At 46.4% G+C, this 18,884-nt stretch overlaps 2 protein-coding genes across 6 annotated transcripts in view; both read left to right on the top strand.

The window, feature by feature from the left end:
* The window catches only part of LOC138564707 (zinc finger protein 420-like), a 94,483-nt gene extending 78,570 nt beyond the window's left edge, over positions 1-15,913 (top strand). For all 5 annotated transcript variants that reach the window (XM_069642927.1, XM_069642930.1, XM_069642926.1 and 2 more), the window contains exon 2: positions 815-15,913. In XM_069642927.1, coding sequence (XP_069499028.1) covers positions 1,198-2,829 — 1,632 coding nt within the window. In that variant the 5' untranslated portion in view covers positions 815-1,197 and the 3' untranslated portion in view covers positions 2,830-15,913. The remainder of the gene's footprint in view (positions 1-814) is intronic.
* LOC138564822 (zinc finger protein 84-like) overlaps positions 3,237-18,884 on the top strand; it is a 151,987-nt gene continuing 136,339 nt past the window's right edge. Inside the window, exon 1 of the mRNA XM_069642935.1 lies at positions 3,237-3,365. The gene's annotated coding sequence lies outside the window, so the exon portion shown is untranslated. The remainder of the gene's footprint in view (positions 3,366-18,884) is intronic.

An 18,884-nucleotide genomic window follows, 5' to 3' on the forward strand; every position in this document is an offset into this window, starting at 1 on the left:
ACAGCGCGACAGGGTCAGAGCCGAGCATGCCAGAGGACAGCAGGGACACTTCTTAACCGGGGGTAGACGACCTACCGGCATTGCTAGAGCCTGACCTACCCCAGACATGGAGAGTGGGTGTTGAGAGTGACCACAGTCCCTGACTCTGGTGTGAAAGCATTGATACCCCTGCCCCTTCTACGATGCCTACACTGAAAGGCAGAGGTCTTCTCTCTGCTCTGTGCTCATCCTCCTTCACCTGTTCACTACTGCAGAATACGGCAGAGCATGAAATGTCAGGATTCCACCCCTCTTTCACACATCCATGTCCCTATCTGCCCCATTCAAAGTGGCTTTTAGTTGTTCCAAAACCCAGTGATTTTCTGGTGGATACAAAGTGTCTGCCTCTTTCCATGGTATGTCTGAGGGTGCAATCATTTGTCTTTTGTGTAACACTTCATTGTTAAGAACAGGAATGAAGATGATGGTTGTGGAGGTAATGATGTTAGCATAATCTTCACTACTCCTGGATCTAATCTTCCTCTTCACAGTATTTACTCCCAACTCTCCTACCCTGAAGAACAGATTGCTCACCCTTGTTTTCAGACAGTGTCTGTCGTGGCCGGTGGAGAGTCGTAGATGCTTGGTGACAAGGGCAGGGCAATACATTTGGGAATAGACTCCTATGGGAAGTGGGTCACCTTGTATGTTCAGTCCTGTGATGTTGAAGAGTAGGATTATGAAAAGTGAAGATTACTGGTAAAAAATCAGTGCACTTCCTGCTGAGTGTGCAATGCTAAGAAATAATATCTGAAACCTTTGTTTCTTTCAACAGCGAGTAGAGCCATCACTGAAACTAAGGGTATGGAAATGAACATGGGATGATGAGATATGCAGAGGAATAAGGGACGCACTACAGAAGATGGTCAGTGCCATTCCACAGAACCTTCAATGAAAGCGCCATCCTCACGGAGAGACCAGTGCCCGGCACATCTATACGGATCCATACGTATTGAAAGGAATTTTTCTGAAGTGTTCATGGGATGTTCTTTACTCACAGGTCCAGTCCAATCAAACGCATAGGAGGGTAGCTCGGGGACAACATGTTTGGCTTGGAAGCAAGAAAATCGGAGCAACATCTGTTCGAATTCTGCCCTGCGCTTGGAGACTGGTCTCAGGCATTAAGCACGTAATAAAAGATTAAATAATTAATCTCACATGGCAGAGAAACCCGATAAGTGTACAGAGTGTAAGAAAAGTTTCACACAGATCCCACATATGCACACGCATCAGAGGATCCATACCGGCGAAAAGCCCTATGAGTGCAGAGAGTGCAACAAAAGGTTCAGGCAGTCCTCAAAGCTGAGAAGGCATCTCATGATCCACACTGGAGAGAAGCCCTACAAGTGCACAGAATGCAAGAAAAGCTTCAGTGATTCCACAGCGCTCAGCAGCCATCAAAGGACCCATACTGGGGAAAAGCCCTACAAGTGCACAGAGTGCAATAAAAGCTTCAGTAATTCCTCAACCTTGAGAAGTCATCTCATGATCCACACTGGAGAGAAGCCCTTCAAGTGTACAGAATGCAAGGAAAGCTTCAGCAATTCCTCAACTCTGAGAATCCATCAAAGGACTCACACTGGGGAGAAGCTTTACAAGTGCACAGAGTGCATGAAAAGCTTCAGTAATTCGTCACACCTGAGAAGCCATCTCATGATCCACACTGGAGAGAAGCCCTACAAGTGCACAGAATGCAAGAAAAGCTTCAGTCATTCCTCAAACTTGAGAAGTCATCTCATGATCCACACTGGAGAGAAGCCCTACAAGTGCACAGAATGCAAGAAAAGCTTCAGTCATTTCTCAAACTTGAGAAGTCATCTCATGATCCACACTGGAGAGAAGCCCTTCAAGTGTACAGTGTGCAAGAAAAGCTTCAGCGATTCCTCAACTCTGAGAATCCATCAAAGGACTCACACTGGAGAGAAGCCTTACAAGTGCACAGAGTGCATGAAAAGCTTCAGTAATTCGTCACACCTGAGAAGCCATCTCATGATCCACACTGGAGAGAAGCCCTACAAGTGCACAGAGTGCAAGAAAAGCTTCAGTGATTTCAAAGCGCTCAGCAGCCATCAAAGGACACATACTGGGGAGAAGCCCTACTTGTGTACAGAGTGCAAGCAAAGCTTCAGTCGTTCCTCAGATCTGAGAATCCATCTCATGTTCCACACTGGCGAGAAGCCTTACAAGTGCACAGAGTGCAAGAAAAGCTTCAGTCGTTCCTCAGAGCTGAGAATCCACCAGAGGACCCATACTGGGGAGAAGCCCTATGAGTGCACAGAGTGCAAGAAAAGGTTCAGTCAATCCTCACACCTGACCAGCCATCAAAGGATCCATACTGGGGTGAAGCCCTATGAGTGCCCAGAGTGCAAGAAATGCTTCAGTGTTTCCACAGCGCTGAGCAGGCATCAGAGGACCCATAGTGGGGTGAAGCCCTATGAGTGCACAGAGTGCAAGAAAAGCTTCAGTGTTGCCACAGCGCTGGGCAGGCATCAGAGGACCCATACTGGGAAGAAGCCCTTTGAGTGCACAGAGTGCAAGAAAAGGTTCAGTCAATCCTCATACCTGACAAGCCATCAAAGGATCCATACTGGGGAGAAGCCCTACGAGTGCCCAGAGTGCAAGAAATGCTTCATTGATTCCACTGCGCTGAGCCGCCATCAGAGGACCCATACTGGGGTGAAGCCCCACAAGTGCACCGAGCGCAAGGAAACCTTGAGCAGCTCCTCAGCTCTGATTATGCATCAGAAGATCCATTCTTTGAAAAAGACTGGAGGCCCACCTGGTGTTTAGGAGATCTTTGAAGACCCTACTGTTGCCATAGTTACCACGTGGAGAGATGTTGTGAATGTGATCCTCTCCGTGATTAGCGCTGAGAAGCCCTTAGGTCAACATGAATGGTATAACTAAATAATACACTCTGAGAAAAATAAACAAGTACTGCATGAGTGCTGAGAGACACACAATATGGAATAAAAGAGATACAATCACAGTAACATTCAGGACTCAGCAGCAGGAGATGAATCAGGCAATTACATTTTTTGTTGAAATTTTAAAAGCATAAAAATCACTTGAATACTGCACACCAAAAGTCATTATTAATAGTCAAATGGCATCACTGCTTAGAGTAGGAAAACAAAATACAATCTCACCCTCTTGGAAACACAGAGCAGAGGTGGTTTTAAAGCCTCTCTAAAAGACATAACAACCAAAGTCCTGAGAAAGATTAAGGAAAAAGCCAAGGAGGATCCAGCTTAACAGGGAAGCTTGAAACTGTCTGAGGAAAAAGCAGGAGAGTCAACACGGGGCACCTACGGAGGCAGAGACTGGTAAGGCAGTGGGGCGAGAAAGCTGCTAGCCAGGCATAAAATAAAAAAATCACTTGTCCCCTTAATTAGCTGTACAGTAACCCAAGCAAACAGTCCAGTGCTGTGTTCTGCCAAACATGTCAAAAATGCAAGCGTTTTCCTCATTTAAAGCATTATGGGGTTGTAGTCGCTATTTTGGAAATGGGTCCCTGTGGAAACTGGCACTACTGTAGTAGGTGGACTCAAAAGACCTATTGGTCGATACAGGTGTACTATCAACTCTACTTTAATGTTCTTTATTTCTCGTTCCATTTGCATGGCTTTAATGTTTCTGATCTTTTTGTTTTCAGTCCGTTATAAGCACCAAAAGAAGAATTGTTGTTCGAAACGTGCATGGTACATAACCCTTAGCTGGGCTGTCTATAAAGTAGTCATTGTTTGCAGAATGTAATACATATTTTGGCTCGATATAGTGATTATCAATCAAGTCACACTTATTTTGGATAGAAAACATAAAACCATCACAAATGCATTATATTTCACATGCCGAACTATCAAATAATATATTTAAAAAAAAAACAAGATCTTACAAATACAATTTAGAAATTAGCACCAGTATATGGGTTTCCACATACCACTCGATTTTTAACCATCAGCATACAGTGTTCTTTGTTTCCTAATCTCACTCAACATCACGTGCTAATTGATCACAACAATTTTCATAATGCGCCATGCAAAAATAGCTACAAAACAAATGAAAATCAAATTGCATTAAATAAAAGAAAGTTAAAAACCATTGTCTAATATATATAACATGAAATCAATCCATGAATTCAGTAAGGTGGGACGAATCCCAGGATATCGTCCCTGCTTCCATAGGCAGAGCCCCTTCCCATGGGGTCAGGGATGTGAGGCCACTGCCCAGTGGTCCTCCTGATGGTGGTACTCAGCAGGTGAATCTCATGGTAGGGGCCTCTCCCCCTTGTGGGCCTGGGGATGATTATTAGGGAAGAACGCCATTACTTGTACGACCAGCACAACCTATGTTGATATTTCACATGCTACGACCTGCAGGCACTCTGCAACCTTCTCTGTCTATTTTGGTAACCGCTCATGCTTCGAACTGTACCCGTATGTACCTGCGACCTTTACGGCCTTTCTGGAAAACCTGTACATGTTGTTTTGAATAGTACCCTCTTGTGTGCACCTTGCGACCATTATTGCCTACTTTCTGAAAACTGAACATGTGTCGCTCTGTATTCTCTGTGTACTCTCTACCAACTCTGTACTCATCGAGGCCCACCACCATTCTCTATTATAACTCACATTTATTGTTATAGTTGCGCATCTCTTTTATCCCATTTTGACAATTCAGCCAACACTACTAATGCTCTCCCCCTGCGACCATTCTTGCTCATTGCTCACATGTTTTGATCTGCACTTCCAGTGTGCACTTGTTACCATTACTGTTTATTAGGAAATCGAACCTGCCTGAATGTAACTTTCCTTTGAGCATTCTACAGCGATAACACTATTGTGGTTATATCTACCCAGTGCACGTTGAACTGGCACACCACCTTAGCTGACGCCAGATTCTACCGAATTATAACCCCCTGAATAGCCACTGCACCTCAAATAGCCTTCCACTATAACTGCCTATACGACAATTGAATTATAAGCACCTGAACGTAGGCTGAACTAGCCTACCTTAGTCACCACTTTCTACCTGTTGCCTACTGAACCTACTTGACCGGTACTCACTATTCACTAATCCTGTTGGCTAAATCCGGCCTGCCTAGCTCCCATTCTGCCTCTGCACTCTTTCACTCACAGGATCCGGATTCCTACTGGCTGCCTGCACACTAGCCCAACACCACAACACTATGTATATACCAGGCATCTACTCATCCCTACTTAGGACCATTCTTCACCTGATCCGCTTGACTAGCCATTAAAGCCTACACATTACACCCGTCCTCACAGTCTCCCTACTACCCAAAAGCATGACTCCTACTCACTCACTTACACCCTTTGCCCACATCCAAAACCTACCCAAAACGACCAGCCCATGCAACTCCACCTCTAGAAACATTAGACTATGCGCCAGGCTTCCCAATATGTTCGAAACACTTGCCAGAACCACGTTCTATACCAAAACTAGCAATACCAGGATACCATGGCCTGAAGCCAAAACGACCAACCCTCCCTCAAACACCCTCACCCAAGAACCTCCAACTGCACAAACCAGTCAATACTCCTCCCACCCATTTACAATCTTAATAATCAAGCCACATTGGTAACACCTACTGCGACCAATATCCCACACATCAGAGATGCCCTAATAAATGCCCGATCTATAGTAGCTCACGCCACAGAAATAGCAGACCTCTTCCAGCTAGAAAAATTGGACTTCCTAGCCGTCGCAGAATCCTGGCTCCACACTGCAGCAGGTCCTGCCCTCATGCTAGCAATCCCAGAGGACTATACGATATTCAGAGTTGCCAGAACCGAAACCCGAGGCGGAGGCCTTCACCATAATCGCCAAAACATGAGACTTGCCCCATCTGACAAATCTGATTCCTGTGAATCCCTCTTAGCCAAATTGCCCAACGCTAACTCCCAAACCCCCACGATCCACCCTCTCTACAGATCCCCCGGTCCCCTGGGTTCGTTTGAGGAGGACCTAACTACCATCCTATCCGACAATCTAAAAAACACGGCCCAAAGCCTTCTCCTAGGTGACTTCAACCTGGAGTTCAAAGACCCTAAAGACCAACATGCTGCACTTATTGCTGGCACTCTGGCAGAACTAGGCTTCAATCAAAAAGTGACCCTTCCTACCCACAACCAGGGGAGGACCCTTGACTGGGTGGCGGACTATAACTGCCATGCCTTCATCACCATCATCTCTCCCCAGCCATGGTCTGACCACTACCTCCTAACCTTCTCCCTCAACTCCAACTCCCTCCAATAACCCTCTAGCCCCCTTTATCCCCACTAGGAACAAAAGAAATATCACAGCCGATAAACTCATCCATCTTATTCTTCCGACCCTGAATTCTCTCTCAGAATCCACTGATCCTCTTCACCCTCGTAGATGAATACAACAAAATAATGACATTAGCACTAGATTCCATCGCCCCACTAAAACTAAGAGAAAGTAAGCCAAAAAGGCATCTAAACACATAGTTCTGCCCATACCTGAAATCACTCAGACATGGAGACAATCACCTTCAGACAACAATAAGATCAACCTCAATAAAATAACCTCCCAATATAAGAAAGAAATCATTCTAGCCAAGCAAGATTCCTACAACCAAAGGATCTCTCAAGCCAATTCCAGCATAAAAGAACTGTTGACCATCCTTAAAAAGCTGGAAACCCCCATACCAGTCCTAGACATGTGTGCGAAGGACTAACACTGGTGCACCAGCATCCAAAACAGCCTCTCCAACAAAGTAACAGCCCTCCAGGACAAGATTACCAACAAAAAAGAAACCCTTCTCTGCCCTACTCTCTAAGCCATCAGCCGTGGTTTTCTTTGTTGTGTAGACAGGCTGTGCTGAATCACCTCTCCCTGTGCTGCACTCCCATTGGTTGCTGAGTGTTTTCTTCCATCCAATCAGGGACCGGCAGGCTTCAGCCGGGCCTCTCAGCAAAGGCCCACTTCCAAGGCCCCTGTCTGCTCCTTGTCCACTTCCAGAACACTAATTGGGGTCCTCCCTGCACCTTAACCACAATGATGCGGCCGCCTCTCTCCTCTAAGAAATCTGGACTGCCTTGACTTTGCCACCTCCAGAACTATGGGTTAGTTCCCTCCTTATGGACTCACTTCTACTGCCTTTGACTATCACTGTTCTTTCTGCTTGTTGCTCCCATGTTGTCATCTTGCTGTGCAGTGCTTCCTAAACCCTTTGCCAAGATCCTCTCAGCACCCAGATCCTCCCGGTCGTGTGGGGAGGGGTAGCCTTGATCATTTCTGAGTGGATTCCTGCCTCTATCATTCCCACTCAGACCTACTTCTCTTTTGAATACCTTGTCTGTAGGCTTTCTCTCTCGCCTACCCATTCTCTTACTGTGGTTACCATCTACCGGCCTCCTGGTCAAATCACCTCATTTCTCTCTGTGTGGGCAGACCTCTCCTCCTCCCTCCTAGCCTCTACCACTCTACCTTGCTCCTCCTCTGTACTCTTCCGTGACCTCTGTGACTCCCTCTCCCTGTCCATCCTCCCCTCTGGCCCGACTCACTCTGCAGGGCACACACTCGATGTCTTGATCTTCTCTGACCTCCCCCTCTCCATCCCTCTGACCACTCCTCTCTCCCGGAGCGATCACTCCCTCCTCCCATCTCATCTCTCCCTCTCTTCCCCCCAAGCCAAGCCTACCCCAACACTGCCACCTACCTTCTCAGACATCCGGCCCATGAAGCGTGTGTCAGTTGAGGCTTTTTCCGCCACTTTCTCTCCCCCCTCCACCTTTGGCTGTCTCTCATCCAGATACAGCCCTGTCTCTGCTCTACTCTTCAATTTCTGATACGCTTGATGTTCTTGCCCCTGTCATGAGGATCTGTTTGAAGTCCAAAGCCAAGTGCAATTCCTGGTATGACTCTGACCTAGCTACACTTAAACGTAAGTGTAGGGCTGCTGATAGGAAATGGAGGACTTCCTATTTGTCCTCTGACAAACTGGCCTGTCGCCTGCTACAAAGGCAATACCGACTCTCTGTCCTCACCAAGAAGAGAGTCCACATTCAAGCTCGTGTCTCTGCGGCATCTAACAACTTGGCCGAACTCTTTAAAATCTGCAAGGAGCTGGCCAACCCTGCTGCAGTCTCTACCCCTCCTGTTGCCTCCCAGGCTCTTTGCAACGCCCTTGCCTCTCACGTCATTAAAAAAAAAAAACAGGACACTCTGTCCCCCCTCTCCACCCACACTCCTCCTCTTTCCTCTCCATCTGTGCTTGCTGACCCTCCTTTAGCCACCCTCCCACCATCCTTCTCGTCCTTTCCTCGTTTCACCCCTGACGAGGTTGTTAGACAAGTCCGATCTATGAAAGCCTCGTCAAAACAGGTTAATCCCTGTTCCTCTAAAACCATCAAGGACCACATTGACGCCCTCGGTCCGGCCCTTGCTGATTTTTGCAACCACTCCTTTGCCTCTGGATCCTTCCCCTCCCCTCTGAAGCACTCCTTTGTGCATCCTCTTCTCAAGAAACCCACAGCTGATCCTTCTTGTCCAGCTAACTATCGCCCAATTTCCATTACTCCCTTTCTTGGCAAACTCCTGGAAAAGTTGGCCATCTCTCAGCTTAACCTTCATTCCAATTATGTTGGCTGTCTCCATGACCACCAGTCTGGCTTCAGAGCTGCCAGAAGCACGGAAACTGCTCTCCTAAACATCCGTGAAGATCTGCTCACCAACCTTGACTCTAACATTCCCTCTGTCCTCATCCTCCTCGATCTCTCTTCTGCCTTCGACACGGTCAACCATACCATCCTGCTCAACCGTCTCCGTGAAAACCTGGTATCACTGATCGGGCTCTGGCCTGGCTGACCTCTTTCCTCTCAGATCGACCCTCCCAGGTCCAACTTGGGTCCTTCCTTTCATCTATCTTCCTCTCTACCTGTGGTGTTCCCCAGGGGTCTAACCTCTCGCCCTGGCTTTTCAACCGATACCTGGCAACTCTCGCCCACTGCATTGCCATTTTCTGCTCAAATTTCCAGTGCTACGCTGATGACACTCAACTCAATTTCAGGCTGCCCTCTGCCACCTCCTCTCCCTCTCTCATCTCTGACTGCCTAACTGCCATTCAAGATTGGTGTGCCAGCAATGATCTTTGTCAGAATGACAGCAAGACGTAGATCCTCCTCATCAGCACACCTTCAGCATTCTTTCCCCTCACTCTCTGGCCGGCCTCCCTTGGCCCTCCTCCTGCCCCCACCTGCGAGTCTAAGAACCTCGGGGTCATCTTTGACTCCACCCTTTCCTTCTCCGCCCACATCTCTGAGGTCAAATTTCCAACTGCACCTCCTCAGAGGTACTCTGCCTTTCCTCTCCTTCCCCCAGAAGCTCATGGTATCTCAAGCTCTGGTTCTCTCTAGCTTGGACTTTTGTAACAGCCTCTTTCTAAATCTACCTGCCTCTACTCTCCGCCCTCTGCAAATAATCCAGAACAGGACTGCGAGACTTGTCCTTGGCCTCAAGCCCTGGGATCATCTCTCCCGCTCTGAAATCTCTTCACTGGCTCCCAGTGGATGCAAGGATTAAAATCAAAACCCTCTGTATTGTCCACAAGGCTTTCTGGGGCATGGCTCCAAAATACCTTCAGCTATCCTCTACCTCCAACTCACTCAGGGTCAGTTGTTTTTCTAAGAAACGAGCTGGGGGTAGATCTCTGTCTTCGGCTGGGACCTCCCTCTGGAACAGCCTCCCTGCCACTCTAAAACTTGAAGAGAACCATCTTTGGTTCTGGAAGCACCTCAAGACCTTCCTCTTTTCTTCTGCCTTCGCTCCCCCTCTCCCCTGCTGATCTGTTCTCTCTTGGCACTGTGCACCTGGCCACCCTCTGTCTTTTGGGCCCAGGTTACTGCTCATCCTGTCACCCTCCCACACTGCCTCCGGGTCACCCCTAGCACTGGGGTCTATATCTGTACCCATACAGCCCCCCCTTTTTCTTCCTGCACTTATCGGACCTACCCTGTCTGCTGCCTTAAACCTAGCACTTGCAAATTGCTGGCTGCATTACCTCTGTTTGTTGCCTTTATTATTTATTTATTGTTATTTATATGTTTCTCCTCTGCTTCGCACTTTCCACCTCTCCCCCCTTCCATGCACTTTCCCCCTCCCCCTTTTCCCATGCACTTGCGCATTCTCAATGTCACTGGGCCTAGTAAGATAACTGTTTTGTTCTCCCCTGTTCCCCTCTCTTGCCTTGTCGCGCTCTGAAACACTTGTGTACGAGTGCGATAGAAATAAAATATCAATCAATCAAAAAATCCACCCGCCTATACAAAAAGCCACACTCAAACCCTCACACCGCTTTAACTTCTCTAAAGCTTAGAAGTCGAAAAAGTCATACTCTTAAACCGTCAAACTGCTAGGTGATCCATGCCCCTCACAAATCATCAAAGATGCAGCTAGAGACCGATTACCCTTCATTTCCAAGCTCATTAACACCACCTTTTCTACAGTGATTATCCCCAGCAACCTCAAAGAGTCATGGGTTCTCCCACTACTCATAAAGTAATCTCTGGATCCCTCTATACCTACCAACTACAGACCCATCACCACGTGCCTTTCCTGCTTAACATCTTAGACAAGGTAGCCTACCTTCAAATACAGCATTACTTAGAACAAAACCACCTCCTGGGAGTCCGCCAGTCTGGCTTCAGACCACAACCTGGCACTTTTTTTTTTTATTTGTTTTTGGTAGCAAAAAGTTAATTTGACACCTTTACAAAAAATTTTCCTCCCTAAATACATAACATAATTCATAAATACCATTACACATTACAAAGTAAAAATCACAATGTGCTAGATTATACAAATCACAAATGCTGGTGTGTACAATGCAAGCTTTAGATCCAACAAAGCTTGTAATCAGCAAATTTAAAGTTAAAATACAACAAACTCATAATTCAATGAGATCATAAGACGTGTTCTCAGTGTCCCTTACAATTAAAGGACCACTCACAGTATTCGTTATCATTATATTGTTTGCATGCCAATATGGAAAAAGAAACGTATCAGCATCACAGCGAGTGGCATCCATGAGCAACAAATGGAATCAACAGACAAGAACAGGTTGCTTCACCCTTTCCAGTGGTCGCTTGCTTGATGCCAATGGTTCATTTGTTGGTATAAGTAAATTCTATAAATGTACCAGTGGTGCGTCTATAGCCTTCCTCATATACATTGAATTATTTAGTGGCAAGAGAACTTTCTCAATCATGTTCACAAGTCTCACTGTAGCAAGCATGATGGAGTTGGACTGACCCCACATACAACGCAACCAAACCAGACGCTCATTGCTTGAATTTGAAACAAAAAAGTTCCCAAACAACGGAACCTCCTAAGATCGAAATGGGTGCAATACATGAACAGGTGTTCCAAGGTTTCGCATTTTCCCACCCTAGCACAAAATCGGCAGCTATCCCACTGCCGCAGCTCTTTGTATCCTGACCAATCGCAAATACGGGAGCCCGTATGGATGAGATCCAGCCGAAATCTCATATATGTCCTTCTTGCGTGATGGTCAGGAAAACACAGTAGGTAGGGCAAACGGGGCAAGACAGCCTGCCTGAATTTGGCATAGGTGTGAAACGAAGAATATCCTGAAATTAAGTCTGCATTAAGTGCCCATGCATTCCTATAAAATCGAGCTTTGACTTTTTGTGGAAAGTCAATAAAGTCCTGTTGCGTCATATTCACAGATTTTAGAATCGCCAACATATCTGACTTAAATTCAAGAATAGAGGCAGGATGTTCTTCAATTAGCATTAGGCTAAAGTCCTCATATAAGGAATTAACTGGGGGTGAGATCATTTTGTTAAAGGAATTTAACATATGCCGATCATGTTTATCTGCTAAAGGGTATAGACCCAATTCGTGTATAAGAATTGGATTGGGCAGGTAACCCGGAAGGCCTAATACCCTTTTCCAAATCTTACCTTGGAGGAAATTTAATAAAGGGCCCAGATTTACTAGGCAAGCATCCAAGGAGTAAAGTAAAACAGGCTCTACTTTCATGGTGTAATAGTGAAGTAGAGGCAAAAGCGAGTATTTACAGTGCATCGAGAAGATAATCCTCATTTGTGCAAACAGCTGGTCGAGTTTGGTCGCCAACACGAGATGCCACTTGCCGACAGACATGGCGTTTGACATATGGTACCCCAGGTATATCATCTCTTCCCTCAATATAATTGGTTGGGAATTGACGAAATACTTAAATCTCAAGTGTTTCTTCTTAGATGAAAAGACTATTATGTGAGATTTGTCTGGGTTGATAGTTAAATTGTTCTGAATACAATATTCATGGAAGATATTAAGTTTGTTTTGTAACCCGAAGGGGACCTTGTCAAATAGAAAAATAGAATGAGGTCATCGGCAAATGCCAAACAGTGAAGACGTAGCTTGCCTAGGTTTACCGCAAATGTGTTTGTTCCCTCCCATAGCTGCTCAATGTCGGCCAGATACAGATTAAAAGGTATCGCAGCTAAGTTGCAGCCTTGCTTCACGCCAATTCTTGTCGGGATACTGTCGGACAGAAGGCCCTCAGGGTTGATGCGCACTCTATAAGAAGTATTTTGATGGAGCGCCGCTATGATCGCAACCAACTCAGAGGGGAAGCCATAGGACAGCATCTCCTGCCAGAGACGATTTCGCAAAACGCTATCAAACGCTGCTGATAAGTCTAAAGATGCCATGTAAATCGTCCCATTTGGCTGAGCGCGTGATGTTGACAATAGATGGGCAAGGATTGATGCATTAAGCTGCGTGCCCATGGCTCTGGGAAAACCGACCTGGACTTTTTAGAGAATATTGGCATTGTTAACATAAGATTCCAATTCACTAAAAATCAGCCGTGCAAAATTATTTGCTGAGATGTCAATTAAGGCTATTGGCCTAAAGTTTGCCGGGGCATTTAAGGCACCCTTTTTGTGAATTGGGATTACAATTGCCGAGAGCGAGGAGGGAGGAATTTTCCTAGATTGGTATATTGACTGATACCAAGGGAGCAAGTACCTGGCCCAGAACTCGGGATCATCCTTGTATACACAAGGTGGCAGCCCATCGGGCCCAGCCGCTTTGGAAAACTTCAAGGACGAGATTGCCCAAATGATGTCCTTGGTTTCCCAGGGGCAAACGGAAGAGAATTCCAACAGTAAATTCAGACACTCGAACCTTCGGTGTTTTTCCGGTAGGTTATATTTCTTAAGGAAGAACGACCGCCATTTAGTGCCTGAAATGGATGCCATCATGCGGTTGTCTGCCTTGCCCAAGGGCTTTCGTAAAATGGACCATTGCTCCCTCGTGTTTTTCGTACATAGCAGTTCAACCATTTGTTGATTAGCCAGGTTGTAAGCAGTGTAGCGCAGTAACTTTAGCTTTGACTTGAAGCGAGCCACAGTGAAGTTTTTTTCTCTTTTCAAGTTTGCTGCGCTCGAAGAATTACCTTTCAAGATCCGCAACTCGCTGTTTTTTTGAGTTTTGAGTTTAGCCACCTCTGCCAGGTGAGGGCTTGCAGCTTTTGGACGCCTGTTTTCACTGCCTTCTTTAGATAGGCGCACCAAATGCGAGCGAATCATCTTCAGATTTAATTTGATGATTCTTTCCCTGTGCCACGGTGCTAGGTGCTTGTCATGGGACACGACAAGGTCTCGATTTACACGAAACACCATTTTGCGACAGATAGTGGAATTCCATCTAACGGACAGAGTGTGCCTGTCGCTTACCCCCATAGGGTGATCAACAGGCCATCACTCGCATTTCAGGCATTGATTTCCTTTCTAGTCACGAATGAGGCTCGTGACCGGCTCCTCCCGCCCCTTTCATGCCACGGTTGGTTGGCCCTAACACACACCCACCTGCCAATCACATGTCTTGGCAGGTCCCCATTGGGCTTTACGTGATTTCCACGTTGGTTTTCCGGTTTCTCCAGCCCACTTTTTCAACACAGATAACCGAGCTCGGCTATTGGCCGACACGCGCCCACACCCATCTGTCAATCACTCTGGAGGCAGTCTCCGACTGGATACAGCACGAGTTGCAGGGGTTTTTCCAACTCGCTTGGGAGACACGCTCAACACGGTCGCCAGGACAAACGGTCCCTTCTGGCTTTCCCGCTCGCCGCAATCCGCACTTTATACGGCAGCCTCAGAAGTAGCAGACACTTTGTGGCTCTCTGCACGTTCTATTCTGCCTCCAGCCACGTCCAAGAACCGTCGTTATCCTCTTACCCAGGCAAGTCCTCTTGCAATTCCTTGACATTCTACTATCCGGTCCACTAGTACAGGGCAGATGTCAGATATCAGTTTACAGCAGCATGCGCCTTCCCCCCCCTTTTTTTTTTTCCAGTTCAGGGGTTTGCCATTTGGCCTTCATCAAATACGACACCGTTACAGATGTTTCTAGTAACTAAGTCTGCTCCTTTCTGTAGGTCATTTTCCTAGGCAGTACCGCGCTTTGGAACAGTGTCGTAATACCAAACGGGTATTTTACCCGCCAACAATTCGAAGTGGACACAGACGTCTCTAGTGATCGAACACCTGGCGACATCCACTCCTTCATTTCTTCACTTTTTCCTGAGAAGACATTACTCAGGTAATTTCCTTGCACTGAAGAGCTCTTTTCCAGCATATTCTATCGGCTCCTCACATTTTACCAATTGGCTTTCATTCATTGCTTGCAATCCTCAGGTCCTGTGGGCCCCGTCCAGTAGTGACGACCGAGGGATCAACTAGCATTGTATAGCAGACTCTCCCGGTCCCCTGCCTCAGTTACAAGCAACCTCTACTTAGCCCACTACGGCTCTTTTCATTCCCACCCATCCGAGGTAAGTGATTCCTTACCACTCCAGCCTGCCCCACCACACTGTCTTGGACCTTGGTTTGCAGACCGGCGGGTACCCACCAGGGATTCCTGCATTGCTCTTCCAAAGGGGACCCAATGCCACAATCTGCTCCCCCAGCCCCTAATTCGGGGGGAGTTTCATCGGAACCTTTTCCGAGACTTCCCTCTCTACAAGGGGCTTTGTACGTATGTGGCCATGAGATACATCTCAGACTCGTCCAGGATCGATGTCTGCCTTTCTTGATTAGTTTCTACTTTTGCATGCATTATAAATTTTGTAGAGATGCACTTCCTGGTGACTCATTCCCCTTATTTGTTTCTTTTGAACCGAATGTTTTTTTCTGTCTCCCCTTTTCCACCCATACAGGGTCCTGCTAATTATTGCCCTGATGAAGGCGGAGTAGATTCTGTTTACATGATAAAACATTTCTTCACCAATTTTGTTCCGCCGAAATGCTTTCTTCTATCAGAGGGGAAACAAGGTCCTTCACAGCGTCATTTGTGGACCACCAGGACCATTCTGCTCACGTGACATGATCCATTGATGGGAACATGCCATCTAGGTTAAACACCTACATCCTATATGTTTTTCTATTCCCCCTGTAGCATTGGCAGACCCTATCCCGTCACATAATATCTTCAACTTCGGGAATTGATTCTAATTACTAATGAATACCACTCTCAATTTCTTAATATGTTCTATTACATTGAATAGAGGTTTAATTGTACTCATCACTTTGTACTTCTGTGTTTTTCTGTGATTCAACCAGTATTCCAGTGATACATAACTGGCTTTTTGTCAATATTGTAATTGCTTTTCATTTATGTTCTTTCCTTGATGTACCAATTCTAATTTTCTTAGATTGTTTCAAAGCTCTCATACCCAATTGATAAATGGGAAATGAATGTTCGTTTTCTTGATTACACATGTCTTTCCACGTTGGTTTTTACTATATGTACTCAATTTTTTATGATATTAAATATTTCTTTTCTTTTTTTATATCAATCTCTGTAAATATCTGTTTATTCTCTAGGAGTGTTCTAATATGTATTTTTGCATGCAAATTGATAGCCATTAAGGTTATGTGGGTTTAGACCAGGTGCAATATTTCTAATTCATTTACACTTCACACTGGCTAACCCCTAAACATACCAGTACCTTTGTTTTGTTGAGATTTGCTTTCCCCCATAGCGGCAGATTCCAGGTTTTCATATGCTTCAAGTCTCAGGTGTAGAAAGTGGTCAACATCCGATGGTCACTCATTCCTACACTCAGAATTTTGATGGGGTCAAGCAGACCCGAGCATGCCACTGATGCAAACACATAGTCGATAAGAGATGACGAAGTACCACGTTTCCAAGAAATTTTGGTGGTCTCGGGGGCAATTTGGATGGGATAAATGCCCCACGCTTCAAAGAAACTGGCCCATCTCTTGCCTCTACTAAAGGCTTGGAGTGCATAAGAGGAGGAGTAGGCAGAAGGTTGAGAGGTGCCTTCCAATTCCAAGTATGAATTTAGGTCGCCCCCAATTATGATTTCATGATTGGGGCAAAAAAGCGCTACATGGCCCAGGACCAGCTCCTCTAGGGTCAGGTCCAGAGAGGCAGCACTTGGGTTCCAATATATGGACATCAAAAATAGAGAGGTGAATTTGCAGTCATCAAATGTTAACTCCACCAGAATGCATGATTCAGTTTTTTCCAAAATGCATGAGGCCACCTTAAGGGTGTTGGAGATAAGTATTGCAATGCCTCCAACTGGATGTCCAAGGCAGGTACGTCGTGCGTGGGCGCTGAAGCAAATATACCCATCAAGCACGAGAGCTTCTAGCGCCATTGTGTTTCTTGTAACATTAAAATCTCAATCATTTGCTGTGGATCTCCCTGGTGATGCCAAGTCTTAAGATTAGTTGCACCACAGCAATTCCAGGATGTGATAGAAATCCCCTGGTGTTATGAGTCCAATGGAGGAGGTTTCATAGAAGCTGCCACTTTCATCAGTGGCTCCAGCTATGACAGGCCACTTAGCGCTTGCGTAAGGGAGGCAAGTTGCAGAGTTAGTTGGTTGGCGTGGGACTCGAGGGGAGCCACTGCAGAGCCTTCCGTTCTTGCAGTAGGGACTGGTGTGACAAAGTCCAGAAAATCCCAAACACACTCCATATCCGTAAACAGGCAAGGAGTGAGACCCAATAATTCAAAGTCATCGGTGAAGTCCAAAATCAATTTTGTTATTATCTGGGATTGGACTCTACACAATACTCTGTAGTTGTTGTGGGAAGGAAGCTTTACCCAATCCAGGTCCTTTGATGATAAACTTCTTAACGAAGGAATCTGAAAAAATGAATTCATCAAAAAGGACCTGTTAATCCTGGCGAGACCATTTATGCCCGGGTTGCTAACCCAGCCAAGTATAACCTTCATATCCTTGGAGGTTTCCGAAAAAGACAAAGTGTCTGCAGAGAGCTCCTCCAGGTGGGTCTCTTGTGCAAGTTCTTCATCGCAGTGCGTGATTCATGGCAAAACCAAAGAGGCCTGCCCATCCACTCGGCTGCGAGCAATGGCAGCCTCCTCTTGACGCCACTGAGTGGCCGGTTCAAGGCCTACCAAGTCGGCGTGCGGGTCCACAAAATTTGGTGCCACAATCGGCAACTCAATGTCCAATTTTGGATTTGTTACAGATTTTAATTCACCCGTGGGTCGCATAACCACTTTTTTGCTTACAATATTAGGAAAAAAGCAGTGAAGTTGCGGTTGAGTCTTGGCAGCTGGAGTCCTTGGGGGGTTAGAGGACGGCACTTGCACATTATCACATTTTATGGCATCAATCTGTATATGTTTTTTACTTTCATCGTTCAGTTTGCGAAGATCTAAGGCCTGGTCATCCTGACTGTTCCCAGTGCTCAGGTCGGGAGTAGTTGCTTTACCAGAGTGGGTGCCCGGAACATTGAGCACTTTCTTTGCCCCTTTCTTCTGGGAGGCCTTTGCGAGATTTAGGCGTTTTTGAGCTCTCAAGAATGACTTCTTTGCCTTTCGAGATGGGTAATACATTTCCTCGTGTTCTAATTGTGTCACCACTATCTCACATGGCACTGAGGGACCAACAGGGTCTGAGATGCTCTGGCTATCTATGATAGCTGTCAAAGCAGGAGGACTGTCAGGTGTGGGATCAGCCCTATTGTCGAGCTCCATTCCTCCACATGGGTTGGCGGAATCTTCCAAAGGTTGAGACTTTGCGACCAGTTTGAACAATATGTTCCCAACCTGGAGAAGACGATCATGTTGGAGTTTGGCTACATCGAGCAGATCTATGGCCTCAACATCAGGCTGTTGAGACCCAGCCATTGGGTCCCCTAGCAACACTTGCAAATGCGATCTTTGAGGCAAGTGGGCATTTAAATGTGCCTTTTCCGTCTGAGAGCCTTGTGACCGTACTACAAGCAGGGTAGGAGCAGGTGGAGTTGGCACTACAACATTAGCCAACATTTTTTCAAATTGTGCAAAGTGAAATGGTTTGGATTGTTCCTCCACAAAGATGAAGCCTTCCAATTTAGCCATCTTTTCTTTCATAAAGGCTAAGGAGCCTGGCATTTCCCTCAGGGTGCAGTGAGTAAGCTTGTGGCCCTTGTCCAGGAGATTAAGTATTTGCGAGATGACAGGAAAGTTGAACAGATAATTTGGGAAAGTACCAGCAAGTGAGTCCTCTAGGGTTGAAGAGGACCGTGCCTCCTCTTTAGATGCAATAGAGCCAACCTCGTCATTGCCCAGATTCAGGACGTCGAGTGCACGGGGCAAGAGGTTCCCGGGTGGGTCTATATGGACACCATGGGCCTCATTACGACCCAGGCGGTAAGTTACCGCCTGGGCCGTGACTTTACCACCATGGCGTAAACTACGTTTACGCCATGGTGGTTGGCGGACTTACCGCCCCATTCCGAGGTTGGCGGGGGCGGTAAGTCCCCAATCCCCATTTA

This window comes from Ambystoma mexicanum, chromosome 1p (genome assembly GCF_040938575.1).
Source record: "Ambystoma mexicanum isolate Mex_15411 chromosome 1p, UKY_AmexF1_1, whole genome shotgun sequence".
Taxonomy (NCBI): Eukaryota; Metazoa; Chordata; class Amphibia; order Caudata; family Ambystomatidae; genus Ambystoma; species Ambystoma mexicanum.